The sequence below is a fragment of the Chiloscyllium plagiosum genome, unplaced genomic scaffold, assembly GCF_037043375.1.
Source record: "Chiloscyllium plagiosum isolate Xiang-an unplaced genomic scaffold, Cpla_swu_hap1 HiC_scaffold_12, whole genome shotgun sequence".
NCBI lineage: Eukaryota > Metazoa > Chordata > Chondrichthyes > Orectolobiformes > Hemiscylliidae > Chiloscyllium > Chiloscyllium plagiosum.
In genome coordinates, this window is record NW_028270150.1 from 49,624,389 (window position 1) to 49,652,287 (window position 27,899).

The following is a 27,899-nucleotide window of genomic DNA, read 5'->3' on the forward strand; positions in this document are numbered from 1 at the left end:
TATTGTGCATTTTTATATTTATTTAACAGGAAGTACAAAATATTTAATACCCAGTGTGTTGAAAAATGAAAAGTAAAAGAGAATGAAGAATCTAATAGTCAAGAAAATAAATGCAACAGGTTGCAGATAAGTACCAACAACAGTTTCACAATTCCAATAGGTAGGTTACTTTGGATTATAATGAACAACAAGTTTGTTCACACAACTAAGGTTTCCTAACTGCAGCTCTGGGATCAATGATAATTTGAACAAATAAATTCAAGATTGATCAAAAAGTTGAACTCAGTACATTATTTCCCACCTTAATTTGGGTTAAGATTTCATCTTCTGACATTCAGAACAGAGAAGAGTGACTTACTTGATTTTTTTTTAAACTCAGGGTGACCCAGAAGGGGACAAGTAACTGAAAGGTCTTCGTAAGGATCGGCTTGGGAGACCTTTCTTATATTGGGACAGTTTTTTAAAAAAAGGAAGTTTTTTACCTTTGCTTTTGAATAGTGCCTGTTTAAAATTGTAAGATGTCCCAGAACATTTCACAGTTTCACTTGACCAAACCACACAGAACAGTATTAGGACAAAACAACATGAGCTTTCTCAAAGAATTAGATTTTATGCTGTGCTTTCAAGGAGAGGATCGAGATAGGGATACAGAGGTTAGGGGAGGGAATTCCCCATATTATACCCTAGAAAACTAATGACGTGGCCTCTCAGTCAGAGAGGGGTAAAGGAAGCTGTGGAAACTAATGAGGAAAGAAAACAGAGTGTAGTAAAAATCCTTGCATTTTCAGGCTGTGACTAGTGGGGTACCGCAAGAATCAGAACTTGGGCTTTGGCTGATATTAATGATTTGCAGTCTGGGTCCAAATGTAGCATTTCCAAATTTGTGGATGATACAAAGCTAAGTGGAAATATGGAATATAAACAAAATGTAACATGGCTTCAAGATGATTTTGACTTGATTTGATTTAATTTATTGTCGTCACATGTACCTAAGTACAATGAAAAGCTTTGTTTTGTGAGCAGTATACAAATCATAGGGGGCTTAGAGTGAGGCATACAAGATTACAACTGCACAGGAGGTGTGCAAAGCAAGATCAACATTAGTGAGATCACCATTATTTGGAGTTAGAGAGGTCCATTCAACAGTCCAATAACAACAGGGAAGAAGCTGTTCTTGAACCCATTGATGTGTGTTCAAGCTCCTGTATCTTCTACCTGACGGAAGAGGTTGGAAGAGAACATTACCGGGGTGGGAGGGTCTTTGATGATGTTGGTAGCCATTCCACAGCAACAAGAAGTGTAAATAGAGTCCATGGATGAGAGGTTGGCTTCTGTGGTGGTCTGGGCTGTGCACACAACCTGAAAGTTAATAGTTTCTTATGGTCCTTGGCAGAGAGTTGCCATACCATACCGGATAGAATGCTCTCTATGGTGCATCTGTAAAAGCTGGTGAGGGTCCTTGTGAATGAGCAGATAAATTATAATGTTAGAAAAATGTGAGGTTATTGACTTTGGTAGGAGAAACAGACATGGATAATATTGTTAAATGAAAAGTATAGGGGCACAAAGTGACCTAGGTTTCCTTGTTACTAAGTTACTGAAGGCCAAAATGCATGGTCACCACCTCCTTCTCGAGGGTAACTAGGAATGGGCAATAAATTCCAGCCCAGTCAGCAAAACCCATATCCTGTGAAGTAATTAAAAAAAAATGCAGCAAACTATTAGTAATGTCAATAGAACATTAGCCTTTAACACAAGAGGATTTGAGTACAGAAGACAGTCTTGCTTCAATTGTATAGAAGTTTGACTTGTCTGCATATGAAGTGTTGTGTGCAGTTTTCAGTCTCCTTAACACAGAAAAGATATTATTATCACAGAGGGAGTGTGTCAGAGCGTCACAAATTTGGCCCTGGGTTGGCATCACTGACCTATGAAGAGAAGTTCGTAACTGGGCCTTTTTTCTCTCGAGTTTTGTAGAGTGCAAGGTGATCTCATTCAACCTCACAAAATATTTAAAGGATGGATAGGGTACATGCAGTTAAGATGTTTCCCCTGGTGGGGGAGTTTAGAACCGGGGGCATAATTTAAAAATAAGACGGATGCTATGTAGGTCCAAGATGAGGAGAAATATTATTAATCAAGAGTTTAAGAACCTTTCAAATTCTCTACGACAGCAGACTATGGAGGCTCAGTCTTTATATACATTTAATTAGAGACTGATAGATTTCTGATTCAGGGAGTTCAGGGTTATGGGAATATATAAATGTGTTTGATCAGCCATTATCATGTTGAATGGACTCAACTGACTCCCTTCGTTCCTGTTCTCCTCGACATGATGAACTGAATAGCCTCCTGCTGCACCATTACACTTTTGTGCTATGCAAGAGGTCAGTCTTGGAGGAATGCAAGAACCCATAAGAAAGGTGACAAGACTTGTCTAGTTGAAGCTGTGAGCTACCCACTCCATTTCTGTTGACTGCAACAATGGAGAAAATGCATTGGAGAATATTAACCACATCAAAGGTTTCACTGAGTTTGAGGAGAACAAAAACACAGCAGTTATTATTTAGAACTCTAATTAGGGTTGTTGAATGCAATACAGGAACAAAAAGCAACAAGATGGAGGGGTAAAAATAGGTTTGTGTTTGGGGTTCATAATCGATGACTTCTCCCGATGCTGGTCCCAGTGAAGGGAGGCAGCACACAAATTTGAAGTTTCCACCCCGGTTATCTGGTAAAAATATAACGTTGTCTATCATGCTGCTAACTGCTTCTGCAATCACTGAAGGCACATGGTATGGTCTATCTCTCAGAGGGGAGTGCCACTGAATCTAGCAGTTTGGTGGTGAGTACTATTGCTGCACTTCAAAGCCCAAAAAATGGAACATCAGGGTAGATAGAGGACCCCAAAGTCATGGTTTTGGTACTGGAGGCACTCGGGCACTCATGGTTCTGAAATGGAGGCAAGAGGCCCTCAGCACAACCTTCAGAAGGGAATGGGAAGAAGTGGCCTGGTCAATTCTCAGCCTCTGACTCAAGGACCTGCAGTGGTGTCACAGAACTTACATGATTGATCAAGACCAACAGATCTATCTTCTCATGATGTCTCCACTGGCATCTCAAGCTGATCAATACACTACACCCAACACTCAGCCAGCAATACTCCCTGGCATATAACATCCAAACATAACATCCAAATGCTCTACTTCCTCGTCACACAGTTACCAAGCCTGGTAGCCTTACGCCAATCTCTCACTGCCACAACCTTCAGCACTGCAGTTACAGAGGGTGACTCACTAAAAAACAGCTTCAACTAGAGTTCTTCCCTATCCTAAGGAGGGCAAGACAGCACAGAGTGAAAAGGAGCAGAGCTGATGGGGGACATGGACCTCTGATTCTCCTGAGTCCTGTGGAGGAAATAACTCTCTACATCATGGTAGAGATTAACCAGCATTAATTTGATCATTCAGGATAGTGGTATTTTTCTGATTATAATGTTTTCATATCTCCAGCTTACTGTTTGGTCTGATGATGAAGTTACCTGCTTTACACCCATTCCTGTACCTCTGTTACCACAACCTTCTCTGCTCATTCTTGCTTTCAAACATGTAGCTGCCTAGCACCAGCAAACAAGGGGAGAAAGAAACAATAACAGAATAATACTGGCATAGAGGCCTTGCCATTGGTGCTGACTCTCACAGTCACCCACCCAGACACTGCCACTGCACCTACATTGGAAGCTCATATAAAGTGTGTGGTCAGTCATGTAGACATGATTAGGTTGCACCTAGGCCAAGGCTAAAGAATGGTTTTCCTGCTCACTGGAGGGTGATGTTGTAAACAACATCTGCTATGGAGAACTCACATGGACATTGATGGGGTGGCATATAGGAGGACATTGCTGAACATGAGCTCAGAGATGCTGTGCACTTGCAGATAGGCTCCTGTTGAAAAGAACAGAAGATTCCAGCTCCAAGTTGATAGGCAGCATTGTGCAGAGCTTTCTCACACTACAGTTTCTGTTTTCTTTCACTCTTTGTTTTACTGTAAACACAGAGACACTGCAATTGTATCCCATAGCTGTCACAAGGAACAGATTACCTATACCTTTGCCTTTCCATTTAATTTCAATATTGTGCATTTTTCATAACTATCATAACTGCAAGTTGGGTTCCTGCCTCTTCAATTAATACTTGTGTTCTGCCTTAATTCATGCGATTGCTTGATCTTTGTTTAATGATGTGTGAACCTGCTGAATGGACCTGTTGCTCTAAATTTAGAAAATGGATGTTCGGTCAATCAGTGGGGTGGTCACATTTAGACAACTTCAGTTACTTTGGGCAGCACATTCCTCCAGGAGATTGGTTCACTTCCAGGGTGCCATCTCCAGAAGAGGCACGGATCTGTGGTGTGAACCCAAAGATTCTGATAAAGTGGACACAGATTTCAGAGGTGACAATGCTTTTAGGGACTTTGAATAACAAAAGGAAATGAAATGGTAGTTTGTAATGATGAAAATGTTGAATGAATAAATTGATGATGGTAATTTTGAGAAATAGGCCTGTTTGAAGAGATAGATAGTTTACAACATCAGCCAACACTAGGGATCAGCAGATGAGTGTGAGAATGATACCAAAAGCTGTCAGTGAATTTTAAAGATCAGATGGACTCAGGTATTAGGAGAGGCACCAGACAAACATGCAGAATCATTGCAAGGCAAGAGGGGAACCCAGGAATTTCATTTTATAAAAAAGGACAGGAGAGGATGCAGCAGAGGGAACTGAACAGTTAATATAAGATTTCATGAAGAAGAAACTCATCACCCGTCCTCATACCTCTTGCAGAATAGGAGGATGAAATGAGGCAAAGGTGAATTAAGATAAAGATCAAAATTATTGAGGATGGGAAATCACCTGGTGCAAATACCAAGGAAAAAGAAGGGATGACATCTCAGGGTGGTTTTGATGTACCATGAAGAAACATCATCGTGAGAAGATGGAACAAGAAGAAATGCTCAAAGAAGAATTTATACAAAGTGAAAGGGGTAAGAGATCGAGATGTGCTTTGCCCACATATCATACTCTGGAAGTTTGGCTGTGCCAGATATGGAATGTTTCACCAGCCGTGAAGCTTCAGTAAGAATCCATTTAAGCCAAACTTTAGTAAAAGCCATAATGCTAATACAATTATCCACAGTATTTTTGTAGATGGTTTATCCTTGTTTGAGTGAATACATATTCAAACCAGAAACACAGAGAAATATATTGATTGTTTTTCTGTTTACAGAATACAGAGAGATTTTGGGTGATTTGGGGAAGTGTAACAGGATATCCATTGACCTTAGCTAATTGGGAAGGGAGGACAATTTAAGATTGCTGCTTACAAGGATGCAGTGATGGATGCCACAAAGCGAGTTTTCCAGAATGCTAAGAGATGCACAGATGTCTTAAATTGATCCAAGAAAAATCAAGCCTGGAGAGACAGAGTAGAAATGGATTGGAATAAGGACAGAGGGGAAAAGTACCCAAGAGGGGAGAGGTAAGAAACAACATGATTATTTCTTAGAAATGGATGAGCAAGGAGAAAAATGACAAGAGAAGTGGGAAAGAAACGCAATCAAAGTAATGGGCTTGGGGAGAGCTAAATGTACACACAAATGGGTACAAAGGAAAATCAGGCTTTACAGGCACAGCCACCTTTAGGAGAGTCATGTCCTCTCAGAAAATATTCAGTGGCTAGGCATTCGCAAAGCAAACCTTGCAATAATAATTTCATGCTGAGTGCACAGCTTTACATCTGTTTCTCAAATCTTTGAGTGGAACATCTCGAGAAACAAGAATTTAAAAAATAAAACAGGGTAATACTAGTTTACAAAACAGACAAAAGTTCCATGACTCAAATTGAGGTACCAGATGGTTCTGTTCAATTGTGAAAAAACATTTATGGATTGTTGATTGTATTTAATTCTGCAAAGCCACCAAACACTTGAAAATCTTGCAGGTCAGTTGCTTATTCAAATAGACTTTTTTCCCTCAGTCCACTTTGTTGCACTGCATAATTGCATTTTAATGCCCACTTCTTCACTGATTCCCAGCTGGAAAAAAATAAATGAAATAAAAAGAATTGTTACAGAATGTAATTCAATGAATACCGTTCTCTAGAATTAAACATGGGCCATATATGTTCTGTCTGCAACAGATTGGACAGAGATGGAAGTAGATGATCTTACTGATGTCATCAATATGTTGTAAGAGGCACATCTCAGGGTCAAATGCAACACCAATTTTATGAACAGACTGATTTAGTCTCAGACCCGCAGCTAGGTAAGAGGGGATGTGGTTGGTGGCTAGGAAATGGTGTTTGGAGTCGGCACCCCTCTTAGGTTTCTTGTTTCCTAATATTTACTTAATAGTTATTTCTGTTGATCCAAAGAAATAGTCTGATAATTCAGCAATAAAAGCAAAATGCAAAGAGTTAATGCTAAGGTAAAGCTCGTTGCAGTGAAAATTAATTCTGTTTTTTTGGACGATACCACCCACCAATGATTGATCGTTGGGGGACACCAGAGACAACAGTGACACCAGTGAAGTCATTGTACGTGAGACTCTGTTGTAAATTCAATTATAAACTTACCTCCCCTTGTCTTCCAGATGATGTTAAAGACTTTTCTGAAAAAAACAATATGCCACGCCCACAAGAATAATCAGTCCAACCACTACCACCAGAATAACAATAATAACCTGCACATAATGATGACCTTCTTTTGTACCTAAAGTAAGAAAGGAAACAAAGAGACATGATGAGAACATACAAAAAATGAGGCTTTTTTTGAACAAAGCTGTAAGTGATCCAACTTTTTAATGTTAATGAGACTGGGTACCTCCCTCCGCTACATGGCACTAATGCTGTCAGTATCCAAACAATTAAAATGACAGCAAACCCAAACTTTTTGGAAATGCAGCATGTAAGTACCTACCATCATTTAACCTCTCGACCTTACATGTTCCTATGTGCAGACAGGCTTGAAATCAGGCCAAACATTTTTGAAAAGGTGTCACAGCAGAGTAGCTCATTTCCAGGAAATTTGAGCTATTACATTTGAAAAGAAATATTAAGCAGAATTTTCCCAGTCCTTGAACAATGCAGGCAATTGCAAAGACAGCTGGGAAATACAGCATGAATGCAAACATGACATTCTCAATAATGAGAAAAAAAGTCAGATTTTCCACTCAAGGTTGCAATGGCGAGCTTAGAATTTCGTCAGAGATTGGTGAGGGGTCTGTTTCATGCATTAATATCTCATTACTAACTAAGCTTGCTTTATCTGTATGCAATTTGCTGTTTTCCCACATGGCAGAGAGAAATGGATGGCCCCAATTCCTGATCTGAAGGTCAGAGTGGTTACCTGGCAACTCACCAGCACCTACTCCGGCCATAATTCCCTACATCCCAGTGTATGTCCATGGACAGGGACTACGTGCATTTACAATAGCTATAAATAGATTAGGAGCAGAGGTTGTTTAGCAATCTGTGTGAAAATCAGACTCCTGTGGCACAGTGGTAGTTTTATAACTCTGAGTGAGGCAGCCCAGATTCAACTGTCACTTACCCCAGTCGTGTGCAGTAGCATGTCAGCACAGGTTCAATAGTCAAAATATAGGGCTGGGAAATGAATACCTATAATATTGTTCAGCTCTTTCAATACTGCACTTTGGACATGTTTCATTACAAGGCCACTTTGCATACAGGGACAGGAACTCATCTCATTTATTTGAATAGGGTGCATCTAAGGCTCTTTGCTTGCTTTTGTAGTGCTTTCTCACTTTATACTTGCATGGATGCTCACTGCATCTTCACATCGTCTTGCATTTCTTGCACATTATTGCTTTATTCAGAACTTATGGCCTGTCTGTCTTACCTTGCCTTTTAGCACAGACAGAGAGGTAGATCAGTTGCAGCATGTGTCATCAACTTTGAAAAGCAAACACACTGAATGTGTTTCAACCAAATGACTATGATTCAAATTCTAAGGAGAGCCTCCCTAGTTTAGTCAAAGGGAGCTTTGGTCAGTCAGAGGGTGAAGCCACAATCAGTGAAGGAGATCACATATCCAGAGGCTTGAAAGGGTCTGTTCAGTTGCTTGAGATAATCATGGTCAGGAATTCCATCTCACTACAATCCGGGGATGCCCAATAGACCATCCTGCAGGTCGAGTCCAATGAATCAAGGTTCAGTAATAAATAAATCAGAAGCTGCGCAGTGATCATTCAGGGTTCTGGTCCACCATCAGTCAGGATTGTAATTATCAGTCAGTCAAGGGTTTGGGCCAAGATCAGTCCTGAGATCTGTCCACTGAAAGTTAAGAGTGATTGACAGAGGCCATTGCTGTGTTGATATGTTGGGAAGTTAAGTGTATTGGTTAAAGGCAGCTTATGGGATGCAGAGGGGACAATAATTGTGAAGGGGATGGGCTGTGGGCAAGCCAATATATAAGGCTAGGAAACAACACACCATGGGAGAGCACAGAGTGTGGCATTGAGACAGTGAGGGAGCAATGGTCACCACCATCCTGGCTTCAATGGGTGGACTATACATGTTACAACACAGGGTAAGCCCTCCTGCTTAATTTACACCAACAACACAGAAAAGATTTATCCCATGCAGTAATCTGTGAAACTTGAGAGGCCAAGAAATTTTTAAAATAAAAATTTGCAACTTTATTTCTTAAAGTATAACAGAGAATAATTAACTAACAACTATTTACAACTACTTCCTCTAACCTATCTTTTATCTTCCCTTCTTTTAATACTAGTCGGATAAAACCCCTGATTAAGATTTACTGAAAAATCCAAATTTCAAAACCAGCCAACTGTTGAATCTTCTCTTTGCAGATTTGCTCTCCAGGTCAGTGTCGATGTATTTCTCTGTGCAAACTCCTTCTCTAGTCAGGTACCTCTCAGACAGTTCTGACTAGCAGTCTACATCTGTTGGTCTGGTGGCAGTTCTCCTCCCAACTGTTCAATTTTCCCCTCAAAGCACTGGATTATGTCACTGGCTTTTAAGATTGTCAATATACTAAATTCAAAATTGATTAGAATTTTTTTTTGGGAGGGTATAATTTAAACTGATTGGCATAAATCAAATCTGTTTTTGTCTACAGGCAACCAGCTACACTAACTGCTGGACCACATGCTACATTGTATCTTGTTGAGAACACTTGGTGCTGTCAGATAGTTCTGCTAGCTTTTAACTTTCTTAAAGGTACAGTACACCCATATCTTCATAACAGTATGAAACAATGCTTGACATAATTAAGCTGTGGGCTTGAGGCTTGGGTGTAAAATGGAAAGATGAAGTATTAAATGAAAAATGTTTTTTTTAGGAATGGGAGGCTCAAACCTGATGGGTTGACAGGTAGGGCAAGTCAGAAAGGAACATGAAGGTGAGGAGAGTCCCATGAATTGATAATGAGCCTATAACTCACTCTCTGAAGCATTGTGTTGCCTCCTGTCCTCATCTAAATCACAATTGTGCAATGGAAATGGAAACCAGCTGTTAATACACCCAGAATGGACTGAATGAGGGTTTTCTTTTGTCTGAGATTGTGAGCTCCATTTATGAGCAAAGTTAGGCTCTTCAAGGGCAATTGAGTTAATCAAGGACTTATACAATACTGGTTAAAGATATCTGCACTGTCTCCAGGTAATGTGAGGATCTTTTACTGCTAAAATATGTAATGGCTTTGAACATATATGAGTTAAAGGAATTCCATGATGTTAATTGCCCAGAATTTGCAGCAATAATGATGATGCTGGTTATCCTTCAACATCAACAATGAGGAGCATGAACAGATTGGTTTGAAAGCAGCTCTTCCCCTTAAGTTGAAGTGTCAACAATATGATGATACAATTTTAAAATGAAGGGCAACTCATCAACAAAGAACACAGTAACAGTTACGTAGCCCCAGTCTGAACACACAACTATCAAAACAGTTGGGGCATTGAGATTGATATATTGTTGAGACAGATAGATCCTGCTGTATGATACTATTCATGAGCAGCAATAAGATGTTGACATTGATCCTTTTCAAAGTGACATACAATTTGGAGGTCTCCAATGAGTACCAGAACATTTCAAGTTTTTCAGAAGCATGTCTTGTAGTGCTTTCTCAGTCAACTTTGGCTTCCTTTGCCAGCCACTAACCCTCCATACGCAACTCTCTGGAAATGCGATGGTCATCCATTCTAATGACATGTCCTACCCAGCACAGATCAGCTATCAGGAGAATTGCCTCAATACTGGTTCACCGGCCTCAGTCTAAGATTTTGAGATTTCTAATCATGTCTTGTCAGTGGATGTTGAGGATGGACCAAAGAGTACACATGCAATATTGTTTCAACTGTCTCATGTATTAAAAATATAGAGGTGAAGTTTCACAGAATAAATGAGGGAAGTAATAACCAGAGTGCAAACATCATGGACATCTAATGTTGTGATAATTTAATACTTCAGTGTAAAGCCTTCTGAGCACCCATCTCATTTGCTGATCCTAGCTGTTACTCTCTATCAATCAATTCATCACTGAAGATAAGGGTTGCAAGGCATTTAAAACAACCAATATTCTTCAGCTTTGTATAATAGTTATAGAGTTCAAAGTTTGTGAGAAGATTTGTAGCTCGGGTGCTCATTGCTGTGGTTCTGTTCGCCGAGCTGGAAGTTTTTGTTGCAAACGTTTCGTCCCCTGTCTAGGTGACATCCTCAGTGCTTGGGAGTCTCCTGTGAAGCGCTTCTGTGGTTTTTCCTCCGGCATTTATAGTGGCCTGTCCCTGCCGCTTCCGGTTGTCAGTTTCAGCTGTGCGCTGTAGTGGCCAGTATATTGGGTCCAGGTCGATGTGTTTGTTGATGGAGTTTGTGGATGAGTGCCATGCTTCTAGGAATTCCCTGGCTGTTCTTTGTTTCGCTTGCCCTATAATGGTAGTGTTGTCCGAGTCAAATTCGTGTTGCTTGTCGTCTGCGTGTGTGGCTACTAGGGATAGCTGGTCGTGTCGGTTCGTGGCTAGTTGATGTTCGTGGATGCGGATCGTTAGCTGTCTTCCTATTTGTCCTATATAGTGTTTTGTGCAGTCCTTGCATGGGATTTTGTACACTACATTAGTTTTGCTCCCATGCAAGGACTGCACAAAATACTATATAGAGTTTTCAGCAGGTCTGCTGCAACCTATTCACACTAATCCCAATTTCCAGCACTTACCACGTAGCCTTGAACATTGTGACATTTCAATGCTCATCAAATATGCTTTCCAGCTGTACTATCCTCCCAGGTGGTGCATTCCAGATTGCCTCAACCCTCTAGGTGAAAAGATTTTTCTCCAAATTCCCTCTAAATCTCTGCCCTTCATTTTAAAATTGTACCATCATATTGTTGACACTTCAACTTAAGGGGAAGAGCTGCTTTCTAACCAATCTGTTCATGCTCCACATAATCTTATATATCGTAATTAGGTCCCCTCCCAGTTTTCTCTGCTCTGAAGAAAACAACCTGAGTTTATCCAGCCTCTCGTCATGGCTAAAATGTTTATTCCCGGGCAACGTCCTAGGGAATCTTCTCTGCACCCTTCTAATGCAATTATATCCTTCGTATAATGTGGTGACCTGAACTGCACATAGTGCTCCAGCTATGGCCTAACCTACAGTGTAATTGAGCACATACAGGGAGAGCTCAATATAGCAATGATAAGGAATGTCCAACACCTGCAAAACAGAGACTCGGATGTGGGAACAATATCAATCAGGCTCACATACACTCACAGAAAATCTGGTGAGGCATGGTTGAAATCTCTGCTCCTGCTGTCATTTAGGTGCAATGTTTCTACCTTGCCAAATTCTGCACTCACTGCAGGGCAAGTCCCCATTACTGTATATAAGACAGCCTCCTCCTAAAGGAATCTCACCCGCTACCTAGCACTCAGTGGGATGCCTGAGTAGTTTAACGCCTGTTGAGAAGAGACGGCCATTGCACAGGATAGGGGCTGGCATGAGTCATTGCAGGCAGTCTCGTTTGAAATGTCATTCTGAAAGATGAATGTAAACTTTTTTGACACTTCACAATTGCAGTTCCTCTTTAGAGTGTCTCTTGAGCAGTATCAGCCATGACACTAACTTTGGAGATAGGACAGCAAGGGTTGGTCCGGTGGCTGCTGGGTAACAATCAACTCTGCCTGCCTTTCTGCCTGAGATCAACTTCCCCATCTGTGCCAACAGCCACCTCCCTGGGACCTTCTTTCATGGTCTTAGGAATCCAGTCTCTCTCCATGATGCCAATAATGTGATCTTATGCTTCCTAGAGAGATGATTAAAGTTTGCCACTGTTAAGTCTTCTCTGCTATATTTGGATATTTCCATCCCTTACTGTTCCTGCTCAGCAGTCCTTATTATTCTGTCTCTAGTCATTTGAAAGGAGGGATCCAGGAGAACAATGCAAACAAACAACTTCACCAGTCCCAAGACAGTACACAGAAACTAGACTCCCCCCAACTTTTGCATGTATGTTTACACAAAATGACTAGGCAAAAGTGAGGACAGAGGTGCTGGAGATCAGAGTCTAGATTAGAGTGGTGCTGGAAAAGCACAGCAGGTCAGGCAGCATCCGAGGTGTAGGAAAATCGACGTTTTGGGCAAAAGCCTTTCACCAGAATGTGCTTTTCCAGCACCATTCTAATCGAGACTGTTACATAAAACCTCTGCTGTATATGCATCAGGCTACTGCCATCCTCAATAACCTACAGAATATCTGTACCACTTCCCAGTATTTCCTGATGGGCATTTCTGAATAGATGTTCAATCACAAACGCTGCCTGCTGACGAGCACTGAGATTTCTAGATGCCATAAACAGCTAAGCATCCTCATTCTGGTCTTCAGTTCCTATATAAGGTATTTCTGGTCTTCATCTAAATCTGTCCAGCTTCCCACTCATCAACAAGTACCACTCCTTTCTCTGCAGGAGCAATGGGATGCACATGGGGAGCCTCTGCAAGGTTTGGCTTAAAGAGGCCAATTCGTTCTGCCAATACCTGAGCCTCCAATAATCCCTCAACAATTTCAGCTTCCTTCATAGACATTGCCAGTTTCAACTCCTCCACCATCCACTTCATCTCAGCTGGGAGGATTGGACCAGGGTGTCCTGGAAGGAATGGTCCTTGTTGAAGGCCTGCAAAGGAGGGAAGGAGAATATTTGTCTGGTGGTGGCTTCCACTGGAGGTAGCAAAATTGGAGGCTAATGATCCTTGGGATATGGATGTAGGTGGGATTGTAAGTGATGAATAAAGGAACCACTGTTGTGGGAGGGAAGAGAAGGGGTGAGGGCAGAAGTGTGGGAGATGGGTCAGGCAGAGCTAAGAGCTCTGTCAAGCACAGTGGTGGGGAATCCTTGATTGAGGAAAAATTGACATTTCTGAGGCCCACTGGCAGAAGCTGGCATCATCAGAACTGATGCAATGGAGATGGAAGAACGAGGAGAATGGAATAGAGTTTTTACAGGAAGTAGGGTGCGTGAAGTATACTCCAGTGTGGGAGTCCGTGAGTTTGTTGTGGTTTTGGTGGCCAGTCTATCCCCAGAAATGGAAACAGAGATGTCGAGGAAGGGAAGGAAGGAGTCAGAGATGGACCACATGAAGGTGAGAGCAGAACGGAAATTGGAAGTGAAATAGATAAACTTTTCCAATTCCAGACGAGAGAGAGAAGCCACACCGATAGTGTCGTCAATGTACTAGAAAAGAGTTGTGGGTGGGGTCGAGATTAGGATTGGAAAAAGGAATGTTCCACATATCCCACAAAGAAACAGGCATAACTGGGGCCCATATGAGTATCATGGCCACCCCTTTGACTGAAAATGAGAGGAGTTAAAGGAGACATTGTTCAGGGTGAGGATGAGCTCGGTAAGGCGGAGGTGGGCAGTGGTGGATGGGCATAGTTCAGACCCTTCTTCTACGAAGACACAGAGAGTCCTGAGACCATCCTGAAGGGGATAGACATGTAAAGGGATTGTGTTCACCATTTCCTGAATTTTAATGGTTGCATAAGGGTCTAGGTGGAGATATGAGGAAGTGTCTGCGAGCTGTTTCTCAACCTCTGCAATGTAGAGGTCAGTCCACCAAACAATAACAGCACCAACCTCGCTAGCAGACTTGATGACAAAGTCAGGGTTGGATCTGAGAGCACTGAGTGCAGTCAGTTTAGTGAGAAGAATGTTTGAATGGGTGAGGGGGCAGAGAAATTAAAGTGATTGTGAGAATATTTTCCCCATGGAAGACATGTCTAAGACCAGAAAGCATAAGTTTAAAGTGAGTAGTTTAGAGTCATGGAGTCATAGAGATGTACAGCATGGAAACAGACCCTTCAGTCCAACCCGTCCACGCCGACCAGATATCCCAACCCAATCTAGTCCCACCTGCCAGCACCCGGCCCATATCCCTCCAAACCCTTCCTATTCATATACCCATCCAAATGCCCCTTAAATGTTGCAATTGTACCAGCCTCCACCACATCCTCTGGCAGCTCATTCCATACACGTACCACCCTCTGCGTGAAAAAGTTGCCCTTTAGGTCTCTTTTATATCTTTCCCCCTCACCCTAAACCTATGCCCTCTAGTTCTGGACTCCCCGACCCCAGGGAACAGACTTTGTCTATTTACCCTATCCATGCCCCTCATAGTTTTGTATACCTCTATAAGGTCACCCCTCAGCCTCCGACGCTCCAGGGAAAACAGTCCCAGCCTGTTCAGCCTCTCCCTGTAGCTCAGATCCTCCAACCCTGGCAACATCCTTGTAAATCTTTTCTGAACCCTTTCAAGTTTCACAACATCTTTCCGATAGGAAGGAGACCAGAATTGCATGCAATATTCCAACAGTGGCCTAACCAATGTCCTGTACAGCCGCAACATAACCTCCCAACTCCTGTACTCAATACTCTGACCAATAAAGGAAAGCATACCAAACGCCTTCTTCACTATCCTATCTACCTGCGACTCCACTTTCAAGGAGCTATGAACCTGCACTCCAAGGTCTCTTTGTTCAGCAACACTCCCTAGGACCTTAAGTGTATAAGGCCTGCTAAGATTTGCTTTCCCAAAATTCAGCATGTCGCATTTATCTGAATTAAATTCCATCTGCCACTTCTCAGCCCATTGGCCCATCTGGTCCAGATCCTGTTGTAATCTGAGGTAACCGTCTTCGCTGTCCACTACACCTCCAATTTTGGTGTCATCTGCAAATTTACTAACTGTACCTCTTATGCTCGCATGCAAATCATTTATGTCAATGACAAAAAGTAGAGGGCCCAGCACCGATCCTTGTGGCACTCCACTGGTCACAGGCCTCCAGTCTGAAAAACAACACTCCACCACCAACCTCTGTCTTCTACCTTTGAGCCAGTTCTGTATCCAAATGGCTAGTTCTCCCTGTATTCCATGAGATCTAACCTTGCTAATCAATTTCCCATGGGGAGCCTTGTTGAACGCCTTACTGAAATAGATGGGGATCTGAGGAAGTCCTCTTTTCATGCAGAGTGTGACGCAAATGTGAGATGTCCGAGAGAGTGGGAGAGGCAGATAATTCTCACAACATTTAAGAAACATCTGGGTGAGCACTTAAAATACCAGGGCATAGTAGGCTATGGAGCAAGTGCAGGTAAATGGGACTAAGATAATTTAGTGTTTGTTGGTCAGCGTACACACACAATGGGCTAAAGGGCCAGTATCTACGATGTATGCCTCTAGGACTATGTACATGTGGGTTACATTGAGCTATGGAATTACTTTATATGTCTCCTCTTCCTTCCCATCAACCAAAGACATTCTTACTTTTCCCAGTCAGAGTCCATTTAATTATTCCATCTGTCCTCCCTCGACTGGTAGGGGTTGTAGAGAACTGCTCAGCTCCCTTGCCTCTCCATCACCATCACAACCTGCTGCTGGAAGTCCCATTACATACCAACATGCACATTTAATAATATCTTTGAAAGGCAGTTTCATTTTTAATGCAAAAAATAAAACCGGAGTTTCCAGGTTTGCCATTAAATGTCTGCCTTACCAGTATATATGGTGATGTCTAATTGAATAGCATTGCAATTTGACAAGGGATGGTACAGAACCTCAATTTTTCCAAGACTAATGGTCAATCCAAATAGCTTTGATTTCTCTGAAAGTCTGTCAATCACAGTACACAAAACGCTTGTTTTCTGATTAGAGCATAATCATTGACAAATAGAACTTCTTCGGTGAATTTTCCAAAAGTTTCAGATTTTGCACAAGATATCATAGGTCAAAGAGTAAGCCATCAGATGATATTGGGGATATACTCCCTCTTTGAGATCCTGGCCAGTGTGGTTAGAGACACAGGTGTGAACACACCCACGAGAAGGAGAATAACCACCCTGAGCAGCCAACTAACCATGCCCAAGGCCCAGGACTGACATTGGAAGATACTTTTGACTTACCATGCCAGCACCCCCTGCCTGAAGGTTATCTCCCTTGATTTAACTGAGGATTATTCCCCTTAGACTTTGAGACATGGCTTTTTCTTTGAACCACATGTAGTGCATTTGGTGCATACAAGGTTCGAACTGACAAAGCACAGTGCTATAGAGTAACACATCTACCCCTTCGAACAATGACTGCTCACAACCAAGCTGCCTAGCTTTGTGTCGATGCTAAAAGGCACGTCTGGACAGAAGTACTGAGAGTGTGTTGCTGGAAAAGTACAGCAGGTCAGGCAGCGTCCGAGGAGCAGGAAAATCGACGTTTCAGGCCAGAGCCCTTCATCAGGAATGAGGCTGGGAGCTTCAGGGGTGGAGAAATAAATAGGAGGGGGTTGGGGATGGGGAGAACGTAGCTGAGAGTGCAATAGGGGGATGGAGGTGGGGGTGAAGGTGATAGGTTGGAGAGGAGGGTGGAGCAGATAGGTGGGAAGGAAGATTGACAGGTGGGACAGGTCACGAGGGCGGTGCTGAGCTGGAAGGTTGGAACTGGGATAAGGTGGGGGGTGGGGAAATGAGGAAACTGGTGAAGTCCACATTGATGCCCTGGGGTTGAAGGTTCTGAAATGGAAGATAAGGCGTTCTTCTTCCAGGCATAGGGTGATGAGGGAGTGGCGATGGAGGAGGCCCAGGACCTGCATGTCCTCGGCAGAGTGAGAGGGAGAGTTGAAATGTTTGTCCATGGGGTGGTGGGGTTGATTAATGCGGGTGTCCCAGAGGTGTTCTTTAAAGCGCTCTGCGAGAAGGCGTCCAGTCTCCCCAATGTAGAGGAGACCAATGTAGAGGATAGAAGTACTGTCAGCCTGTTAGCTCAGGCCAAAGCGGCCAAGGCAGCCAAAATAGCCATGTATAAAAAGGCACAACAAGGCTAGGAAGAATCAAATTATGCTCAAAGTGAGTGAACACTAAAAGAACAAATGAGGATCCTTCAGATACACCCTGGACCAATCCAAGAATTAGGTGCCTTGCCCAGTGCACAAAGTATTTTGCCAGCAGCACTGTAATGAAAGGTGTTGGTGTTCTCCAAAGTGCAGCATTAGACTGCAGAACCGTACTGTAAGTGAATTGGAGATAAATCACACAGGCACGGTGGGACTGGTGCATGTTGGATGTCAATGCCTCTGTGTAGTACAGAGAATGCCTGAAATATTGGTGTCTGGTGTCCAAGATAGAGTCAGGAGGAGTAAGTGGGCAGCATGTTAAATGTTCTGAGTTTCATTTAAGAAATTTTAAGCATTGTGTTTCTCTCTGGAATATGGGTGAATGGAAACTGCACATTAATGAGGTGAGATTAAGCAATAGTGAGGGTATTAATGAGTGAGAATCCAAGCAAATAAACCTCTTATGCTCATTCATGAGCAGTATACCTGCAGTAATAATTGATGAAATGTTTACAATGTTAAGTTCTATGAAAAAGAATAACAAATGGTCAGTGGTCAATATTTTTTGACTTCAGTTCAGAATCAGGTTTCTGTTCAGAAGGATGGCTTCCTATCAATTAAAAGGCAGATTAGTTTGTGAAGTTGACAAGCTGTAGAATTTTTCAACCTGTTCAAACTAAAAAGAGCTTCAGGCTTCAGAACGGGGAAGAAGTATTGGGCCATTAAAAGTGGAAAGAGTCAGTCAAGTAAAACAATTAAAACATTAAAATAGGAAAGTCACATCACTGTGATTGAGTATCTATAAAAGATATTCTGAGGGAAAAGATTGAAACTTTTATTTTGCTGTTTAAGTTCTGTCTTATATATAGTTTCCTTTCTCTTTCATATTCTTTTGTGTAATAAATGTGTGTTCTTTTGTCAAAGAATATTGGCAGCCTTATGCAAATCTTTCAGCGACTAACCAACACAGTAATCAACTGCAAACATTAAGTTATGATCCATCAAGCCAGGTTTCACTCTTGTCCAGTATTACCATCAATGCGGATCACAACATAACAATCACGCTGTCAAAAAGGTTACTTAGCATCTTTTCTTCATTTCATATGCACAAGACAACATTTTGTCAGGGCCTACCAGTTTAAAGATTCCTGCTTGGATTACATCTTTACCTGATGCCTTGTTGGAGTTCATCTGCTTTATTGTTTTCTTGATCTCATCAATAGGAGGGATGTCAAGCACATTGAGAAATCTGGCTGAGGTTGTGAGCTTGACAGCAGTTGCTAAAGCGTTCTACACATCTTTTGCTTATTTCTGCATGATTTTTGATTGAGCATCAGCTGAGAGGAATGATGTGGAAGCTGTCCTAGAGATCCATTGCAGAGATTTAACAGAACCAAAAAGCTTTTTTGAAGATGTGGGATTATGCGCATTGCTGTAATTTTTCAGCCTTTCAACCCACCATCAATCTTGCATAACCCGCAGCCCTCAGTGCATTGCTCTTCATGTTTCAGAACCTGCCTATTTTGGAAGTAGAGGTTGAATTGTTCCATGAGAGAGTATCTGGCTCTATTTTTATCCTGGAGGACTAGAGAGATGTATTTTTCATTTTCGCAAAACCATCCCGATTGCATTTGTTCCTCCGATCTAAGAACAGTACTTGCTATTTCTGTGGCAATGTCTTTAAACTGGTTCCACATCTGGACATTCTCCACCTAAAGGTATGCTAGCGTTGAGCTGTTGATCAATTGCGCTTGGAAACTGATTATAGCAAGCAATCTCACTCAGCTTAGATGCAGTAAAAGGGAGCTCTGACTGTTTACACTGAGTTGACACAATTCACAGATAGAGAATTGTTCTGATTATCTGCAATCTATCTTTACATTGTGTAGTACATTCCTCAGATGTATAATGATGTAATTCATTGTGTGCTTTTAATTGCATGCAGTGAAATAGACTTGTATCCCTATCACCTTCTCCAAACGTTGTGTTGCTAATGTACAAATTGAATCAATGAGAAATGGTGGTACATATGCCTGCAAGATGGAGAAAGACATTGACTTTCTTCCTACAATGCTGGACATTCCTCCCAATGCCTGATACTGCTTCAATAAAGATGGCAACCTAGGATCAGGTTGGCATGGTCTGATGTCATGGCCATGACTGCTGGTTCCTTAAGAGGAAGTCTCATCTAACCGCCACCTATCCAACAGGGTTTCAAGGATCATGCCCACAAAGCAGAGCAAGGATTTCCCACTGGCTGCCAATTCAGGGCAGATGTCAGGAATGATGTAGAACAAGTCCAAACTGCCAATATTTGTCCAGGTGCACAAAAGCCTTTTAAATATGGTATCAGCACCTTGATTGCAGGTCAATTCAGGATCTCCAGTGGGTGGCAAGTTGTTCCAGGAGCATTGCATGGCAAGTTGGGGTGGAAATACGGCCTGATACACACAAGGGCTAAAATGACAATTAAAGCAGTGAGTTTTGTAAGATATAGTGAGAAAACATCTTAGCCTCAAGGTGAGAATCATTCTGCAAAACTCAGCATTACTTACACATAACCCAAAAATGGCAAGATCCTGCCCAATGAGCCAATCAAGATCCTTCAGGAAATTTCCTCAGGGCTGTTGAGAGTGGTGTGTAGGCACTAATGATCATCACACGATGCATTTGTTTCTGTGGAATACACGGCAACATGATGTGCTTGTTCACAACAGGGAATGTAGTCACGTTTTCCATTAGAAATGATCTGATAGCCATTCGTACAACTTCTAAACTGACCTCTATTCCAGACAGAAGTATGGCTGTCTCAATCTTTCTTTAGTGAGCCTTTACCAGCAAGCCTGTCTTACATAGTGTAACCAATATCAATGCACTGCCATGCTGGTTTTTGGCTGTGAGAGCTGCTCTCCTCTCAGGTCTTGTTGTACCATTTCTGTCCAATAGAGTCTAGATATTCCAGGTTCATTCTGCTTCTCTGATTTTGCTGTTATTTAGCCACCTAGCAGATGACCTGCTAGCTGCGGTAAGCTGACCAGATGTTTGGGGTACATTTTCTAAATCCTGCTGTCAGCAATAGGGCATTACTGTCTTGAAGGGTACTTTCCAGTTGCCCTGGATGCTGCTGAACTCATCTCCTGCTCTAGGGATAGAATTCGAATTGCCATTGGCCCAAGGATCACCTGTGAGAGCAGGTCTGTTCCATGACCTCTAGTCATCTCCTCCACCTGTCATTTCACCCCTGTTACTCCAGGACATCAGAAGAAAGACAGAGATGATGTATTTTTCAAAAACCTGTGCAAGAATGCTTTTAAAATGGGAGAACCATTGCAAATGAGCGATCATACTCTCCCAATTGCAGATTCCTAGGTTCAGTAGCATAGTGAACCTTTGCTTCTGAAGACATTTTTGACTGTTGTGGGGACTATGGCATTGTTTGTGCCTTGTGGTGTCCTTCATGGTCCATGATGCTTTGATGGACTGCTTTCTTGGCCATTGATTTCTGCTGCCCAGTCATTGTGAACAGTCCTCATGCAACAGGTTGGCAACAGGTTGAAAATATCTGGCCTTTTTTAATCGCAGAGAGTTGCAATGACAGCATGCAGCTAATCACACATATGACAGAATAGCATTTTGTTGATTGCCACAGAATTCCTGAGATCAATGCATTATTAATTTACGTAGTTTGGGATATCAACATTTTTTTAAAAAGGATGTTTATGTACAAGGGGAATGCTTGTCAGAGTAGAACAGAAGTCATCTACAGTGGGTCTCAGCTTTGGAATATGCCCTAGAACTGCAGTGCAGAATATTAATGCCTTATAAACTATTCATTAAAGATATACAAAATCCTTCTTGTATGCTTTTTAACATCACTTGAAAAATAAAGAACAATAAATTTGATAAAGAATTCAATAAGACATGATTGGTAACATTAGGAATGAAAATGAAATAGACATGTACCTATTTCAGGTTTCTCCTACTGATTTCTAAGGTGTTGAGCTAAATTTAAGAGATTGATTGTGGTCTTAAATCTTGAGTACACTCAATGATCAGTCAACCATGTAGTTAACTTTCAGCCTTGTTATTTATCCAGGGTATTGCACCTCACATTAGCATCTTTGGAAGCTGATAGTTTCATCAAAAATGGAACAATCTCAATTGTTTTCTTGTGAGAATGTATGGAGTAGGCAGCAGTTTGAATTTTTCCAGAACACTCCCTGCCAATTTCCCAGAACAACCCAACCAGAACACTGTGGCCTGAATTAACAGACACACTCAGTGCATACATAGGGCATAATAGTTCAAGATATTAAACAGGATAGCGCCTCATCTTCCGCCGAGGAACCCTCCAACCACAAGGGATGAACTCAGATTTCTCCAGTTTCCTCATTTCCCCTCCCCCCACCTTGTCTCAGTCCCAACCCTCGAACTCAGCACCACCTTCCTAACCTGCATTCTTCTTCCTGACCTCTCCGCCCCCACCCCCACTCCGGCCTATCACCCTCATCTTAACCTCCTTCCACCTATCGCATTTCCAATGCCCCTCCCCCAAGTCCCTCCTCCCTACCTTTTATCTTAGCCTGCTTGGCAGACTTTCCTCATTTCTGAAGAAGGGCTCATGCCCGAATCGTCGATTCTCCTGCGCCTTGGATGCTGCCTGACCTGCTGCGCTTTTCCAGCAACACATTTTCAGCTCTGATATCCAGCATCTGCAGTCCTCACTTTCTCCTAGCTAACTGTAAACAGTTTCAAGATCTGCATGTATTTGGCAGGACAGTCTCTTCTGTGAATGTTAGTTCTTGGCACTAACACTCAAAGGAAGGTGCCCCAATGGTACAGAATTTCCTGCAAGTTGATCACTACAGCATGAAAGCACCATGTCAACCACAATCAGTAATACATAAAACTTAGTCTGCTTTGCAGAAACACGGGAAGAAATTGACAGGCATTTTGTTTTAAAATGATCTTCAGGTACAGCATTTTCCTTATGAAAACAATGCATCAGCTCAACAGAAAATAGAACTTTTTCCAAAAAAGCAAGAACTACAACTATGCCAAAAACTGAAGATGGCATTTACTGGAAATCAACTCCCGACAAATGAAGCAAGCTGCCTCACCTGAACAGGGGAGGCTAAGTGCATTCATTCAAGCAACAGTGCTATACTGTTAGCTGTCAGAGAAAAGGGTCATATGGTGTATTTTATTACCAATAGATTCTATTACTTACAAAGTCATACAGTAATAGAGGTACACAGCATGGAAACAGACCCTTTGGTCCAAATCATCCATATCGACCAAATATCCTAAATGGATCTATTGTTCTAGATTGCATTGCTTTTCACTCCATTAATTCCTTGGCTGTCTTCCTGTTCCTGCACCCCCTGCTATTTCTAAAGGCTGAAAATATTGGAAATAATTTTAAAGGTTTACAACCATCATATTCCCTGAGCCTATTTATTCATATTTGCAAAGGTGATCTGAAATTAATGTAATCTATCAAATGTAGTTTCAAATTTAATTTATAAGATTTTGATTTTAAATTTGTAACCATATTGTCTTTACTAAAGGAAGTCACAGAACATTGCTTTATACTTACCTGCACAGGTAAGTTCTCTTGGAGCAGTCTGGATTTTACTAACTGGATTTTCAATTTTACAAAAGAATGTTTTATTGCCAAATATTGAGGTAGAATTCTTCAGTGTAGCCTTCTTTCCATCAGATGAAAACACAGCATTGTCTTCAGTAAGTTTTTGGTCATTCAAATAGAAGTTAAATGGAATCCCTCCACGAACCTCACATGACATGAACACATCTTGCTCAGATACACAAGTAATATTCAATACCGGTGTTGATAGTTTCTCTAAAAAAGAAAAAAAAAAGTGGAAATTCTGTACAAATTGTTTACGGGTCATTCTAAAATAGCAATAAATCCTTTTAGATGTTTGGAATTATTTATATGCTATTACTGGGGTTTTGATATCAGCAAGACAAATTCTCACTGAAGTAATCAAGTAATCCATCTGAATCTAAATATTATTATAATTTTATACCATTCTGATTTCCTGTTTTCATATTTTTATCACAATTCTTGTCTTTCCCTGTTAAAAATCATTATGTACACATTTATTGAATTTTCTATGAAAACATATTTTTTGTTTAACACACTGTTGGGACATAGGCATCCCAGGCTGGCCAGTATTTACAGCCTAACTGCAGTTGCCTTTGAAAAGTAGTGGTGACTGGCCTTCTTGATAATTGCAGTCTACTTGGTTTAGGTAGACCGATAATGCCATTAAGGAGGGAATTCCAGGATTTCAACCCAGCCACACTGAAGGAATGGTGCTACATTTCCAAAGCAGGATGGTGAGTGGCTTGGAGAGAAATTTGCATGTGGTGGTGTTTCCACATACCTGGTGTCCTTGTCCTTCTAAAGGGTAATGGTTTGGAAGGTGCTGTGTAAGGAACCTTGGTAAATTTCTGCAGTGCATCTCTGGCAGTTGTGTGGCATTCATGTTTCTTACCACTTGTCAACCTAAGCTTGGATATTGTTCACGTCTTGCTGCATTTGGGCATGGACTGTTTCACATCTGAGGAGTCACAAATGTGCTGAACATTGTCCAATCATCAGTAAACATTTCCACATCTGACCTTATGATGGAGGTAAGGTCATTGCTAAGGCAGCTGAAGATGGTTGGGCTAAGGACATTATCCTGAAAAACTCCTGCACATATGTCCTGAGTTGAGATGACTATCTACAACAACCACATGTATGCTTTACGCCAAGTATGACTCAAACAGCAAAGATTAGTCCTCCTAATTTGCGTTAACTACATTTTTGTGTCTGCTTCTTGATGCATACTTGGTCAATTGTGGCCTGGTGTCAATAATCATTGCCATAGTATAGATGATATTGCCAATTTATTGTGGAATAAAGTCACTGGGTAGCTTTTTTGCAACCGTATAATCAAAATATTTTTTAAAATGTTTTTAACTGAAACTATTTGATGTGCCATTTTTCCTCTGAAACTTTCTGAAGTTTCTAATGTCTACATTAAGTATTCAAACTATAATCTAAAATATTTATTCCACATGATTAGAAATATCATAATTGCCCTATATTTTGAAATATAGAAACTATGAACAGGTGTATGACTTTTGAGTCATCCAAGATTTTTCTTCTGAAAAGGTGAAAGTTTTGTTGACTTATTTCTGAAACCATTGTTAACATCTCAAACCAGGCTGGGACTGAGGTCATCCATTTGCAGCCTTGTCAAGCTGTCACACACTTGAAATTAATATGATGCACCATAATTGAATATGAAAAGTGTTTACAGAAATGCCAAAACAAGCTGCTTCCCAAATTTGCAACTTATGTCTCTGAGGATTGAGTTGCACATGTACAAGAATTTTGACCCAAGAGGCATCATGTATACAGTGATGGATAAATTTAGCTGACACCTATAATTACACTGGAACAGCTTTCACATTTGTTCTCATATAAAATGGATCTGAGATTACGTCTTCTATTGTTCATGTCATGTGCTAACATTCCCAAGAAGAACATGAAATGCTGGGATAACTTCGGAAGAAAAGTCATACTGGACTCAAACCATTAGCGCTGCTTCATTTTCTACAGATACTGTCACACCTGTTGAGTTTCTCCAGTACCTGCTGTTTGTATTTCAGATCACTGGCATCTGCCATACTTTGCTTTTACTCTCAAGAAGAACATTGGGGTTGAAATTCATTTAGGAAGATTAATGAAAAAGAAAATCAAACTAAATGTAAAAATGATTAATAATACTAAATAAAAACCAAGAGAACTGTGGTTGCTGTTTCTTAGGAAGGGTCACTCGACCCGAAACATTAACTCTGATTCCTCTCCACAGGTGTTGCCAGACCTGCTGCACTTTTCCAGCAATTTCTACTTTTGTTTAGAATTAATAATACACAAACTATTGGGTCAATAGTTTATCCCTATTGACCCAATACTTATAAGTTTACAATAACTCACTTTTTAAATTTTTATTCGAATGGAATAGCCTACTGCTCACCACATAATCCAATGCCTTTAAAGGATTAATAAAATATTAAAAGACAGACAGAATCAAGTGTGACAACAAACCACTGTAACAATCTATAGCAGGACAAGAATAGTGGCAGCACATCAGATCAGTGTTGAACATGAATTGCTCCCTATCAGATACTCAGAGGTGCAGATCTTGAAAGCTAGAGATCCTGAAATTACAACTCTCGAGGCAATTTTAAAATTTCTTAAAACTACAGAAACTATTTTTTCAAAAACTTACCGAGTAAATGCAATTTAAAATCTCGACTGCATTGAAGTTTTCCCTCGTTGTTATGTACTTCGAATTTGTATTCTCCTTCATCATCTTTTGTTGTGATGTTAAATTTCAGCGTGCCATTTGAAAAAGCTTCAACTCTATTGATAAATTTTCCATACACTTTAGAACCATTTCGGTATCGTGCAACTATTTGTGAGCTCCCTTTTAACCACATAAAGTCATTTTCAGTATTGAAGCTTTGATTGCAAACATTTACAAGTACTGTACTCCCTGGTTCGCTGTAAACATCCTCTACATTCTCATTAGTTTCTACAAGAAACCATCCTAAGAATAAACAGAAAACAAATGATAATTATTATAATACAAAAAAGTCACATGCTTGAAAACAATTATTTTCAACTTTTAAAAAATTTTCAATTTGGTTTATCTTACCAGAGACAGCTATCAGTAGAAAGAAGCTACATTGTGAAGACATGCTATAGGAAGACATCATGACTGGTTTTAACTGTCTGGTTAAAATTTGGATTTAATGAACAACCTTCTTCAGGGGAAAACTAAACAAAATATTGGAAAGTATTTTCAGGCACTTTAACAGGAAGGAAGGGAGGGGATAAACAAACTACAGCCAAACTAAATCCTAACCCTTGTAGCCGAATGATTCAATTGCAATGAATATTTTAAAGAGGAAATTGTTTTTGATCTGAAGATCTCCTTGTAAATTATATGTAAAATAATTATAGCTTCATATAATAAATATAAGAAATCTATTTCTCATTGTGAAAAAAATCAGAAAGCTGTCAGATTTAATGGCTGTTGAGTTCTGAGGAAGGGTGACTGAATTCAAAGTTATTAACACTTTTTCTTCCATAGATGGTGTTAAGTTTAATGAGCTCCTCCAACAATTTCTGTTTTGGTATGGCATATGACCATTCTCAATGAATCACAATTATCAATGTACAGTGTCCTATTGCCTTAGCTCTAAGGCAGTTTCCACTGTTCCAAGAAATAGTGGCTATCTGCTTACAAGGGCATTTCACTGACCAGCTTGCTTGTGATTCCAGTGGACAGTTTGCTTGTAACAAAAGGCATACTCATCTATTTAATGTCTTTGGGGGAGTTCACTAGTCTGCTTAAACAATATTTCTGCAACGTGGATTGTTCTGGATGAGCCCATCAGTAATTGGCAGAGCATGTGTCATTATGTGAGTGCACGCTGCATAATCTTGCTATCCTGAAGCCACAGCCCTTGTGACCAGGTATAGAGTGACCAATTGAGGAGAAGATGGGGAATGAGGAAATGGAGCAAGAAAAGGATGAGGAGGAGGAGGAAGAGGAAAGAAAGAGGTAGTCAGCACATTCCCTTTTTGCTGAAATGTCAGCGTGCAACTTATCCAACTACAACGACAGTGAATGGAGCCCCTTCTGCATGAATCAGGAACATTCCCAATAAAGGGCTTATGCCAAAAACGTTGACTCTCCTGCTTCTCAGATGCTGCCTCACCTGCTGTGCTTTTCCAGCGCAATACTTTTCGACTCTGACTCTTTAGCATCTGCAGTCCTCACTTTCTCTCATTCACAGCAAACCTTCCAGTAGGTGAAGGTGGTAGCATAGTGGCAATGTCACTGTATTAGTAATTCAGAACATCAGCCCAAGGATTCAAATCCCACCACAGCAGTTTGTCTGAAATTTGAACCTAATAAAACTCTGGTGACCAAGCAGCTAATGGGTATTGTTATAAAATGTCATCTTGGTTGATAATGTTCTTTAAGGTACGTCTTTTTATGCTCACAGCATGTGGATCTCACTGGTATTTGTTGCCAATCCCTAGTTGTCCAGAGGGCATTATGAGTTAATCAGATTGTTGTAGGTCTGGAGTCACATGTCGGCCAGACCAGGTAAGCACAGAATCTTCTTCCCTGAAAGGCATTAGATGTTCATTTTTACAACAATCAACAATAGTTACATGGTCACCAGTAGGCCAGCTCTTTATTCGAGACTGTACTGAATTCAAATTTCACCCTCCCATCTGAAATGGTGGGATTCTGAACTCTGAATAAAAACTGAAAGAACTGCAGATGCTGTAATTTAGTGCCAAAACCAGAAATTAGTGGAAAAGCTCAGTAGGTCTGGCAGTGTCTGTGGAGAAAAATCAGAGTTAATGTTTTGGGTCGAGTAA

The 27,899-nt window shown here is 41.0% G+C and overlaps 1 protein-coding gene and 1 pseudogene across 1 annotated transcript; one reads left to right on the forward strand and one right to left on the reverse strand.

The window, feature by feature from the left end:
• Positions 1 to 26,240, reverse strand: LOC122555177 (T-cell surface antigen CD2-like). Its single transcript, XM_043700911.2, has 5 exons — positions 26,155 to 26,240; positions 25,726 to 26,046; positions 23,013 to 23,276; positions 6,634 to 6,769; positions 1 to 6,094 (listed from the first exon to the last, which is right to left on the reverse strand). The coding sequence occupies exons 1-4, from the start codon at positions 26,213 to 26,215 to the stop codon at positions 6,657 to 6,659; spliced, it is 759 nt and encodes a 252-aa protein (XP_043556846.2). The 5' UTR covers positions 26,216 to 26,240; the 3' UTR covers positions 1 to 6,094; positions 6,634 to 6,656.
• Positions 1 to 27,899, forward strand: part of LOC148148536 (uncharacterized) — a 219,428-nt pseudogene that overhangs the window by 177,533 nt on the left and 13,996 nt on the right.

What these genes read in the sequence shown, in the direction of transcription:
- LOC122555177 (XM_043700911.2), bottom strand. Translation starts at nt 26,215, where the DNA reads ATGATGTCTTCCTATAGCATGTCTTCACAATGTAGCTTCTTTCTACTG. An exon ending in TTTTAAATTGCATTTACTCG is followed by an intron (nt 23,277 to 25,725) that starts GTAAGTTTTTGA and finishes TTTCTTTTTTAG; the next exon opens with AGAAACTATCAACACCGGTA. An exon ending in AAGAGAACTTACCTGTGCAG is followed by an intron (nt 6,770 to 23,012) that starts GTAAGTATAAAG and finishes TTCTTACTTTAG; the next exon opens with GTACAAAAGAAGGTCATCAT.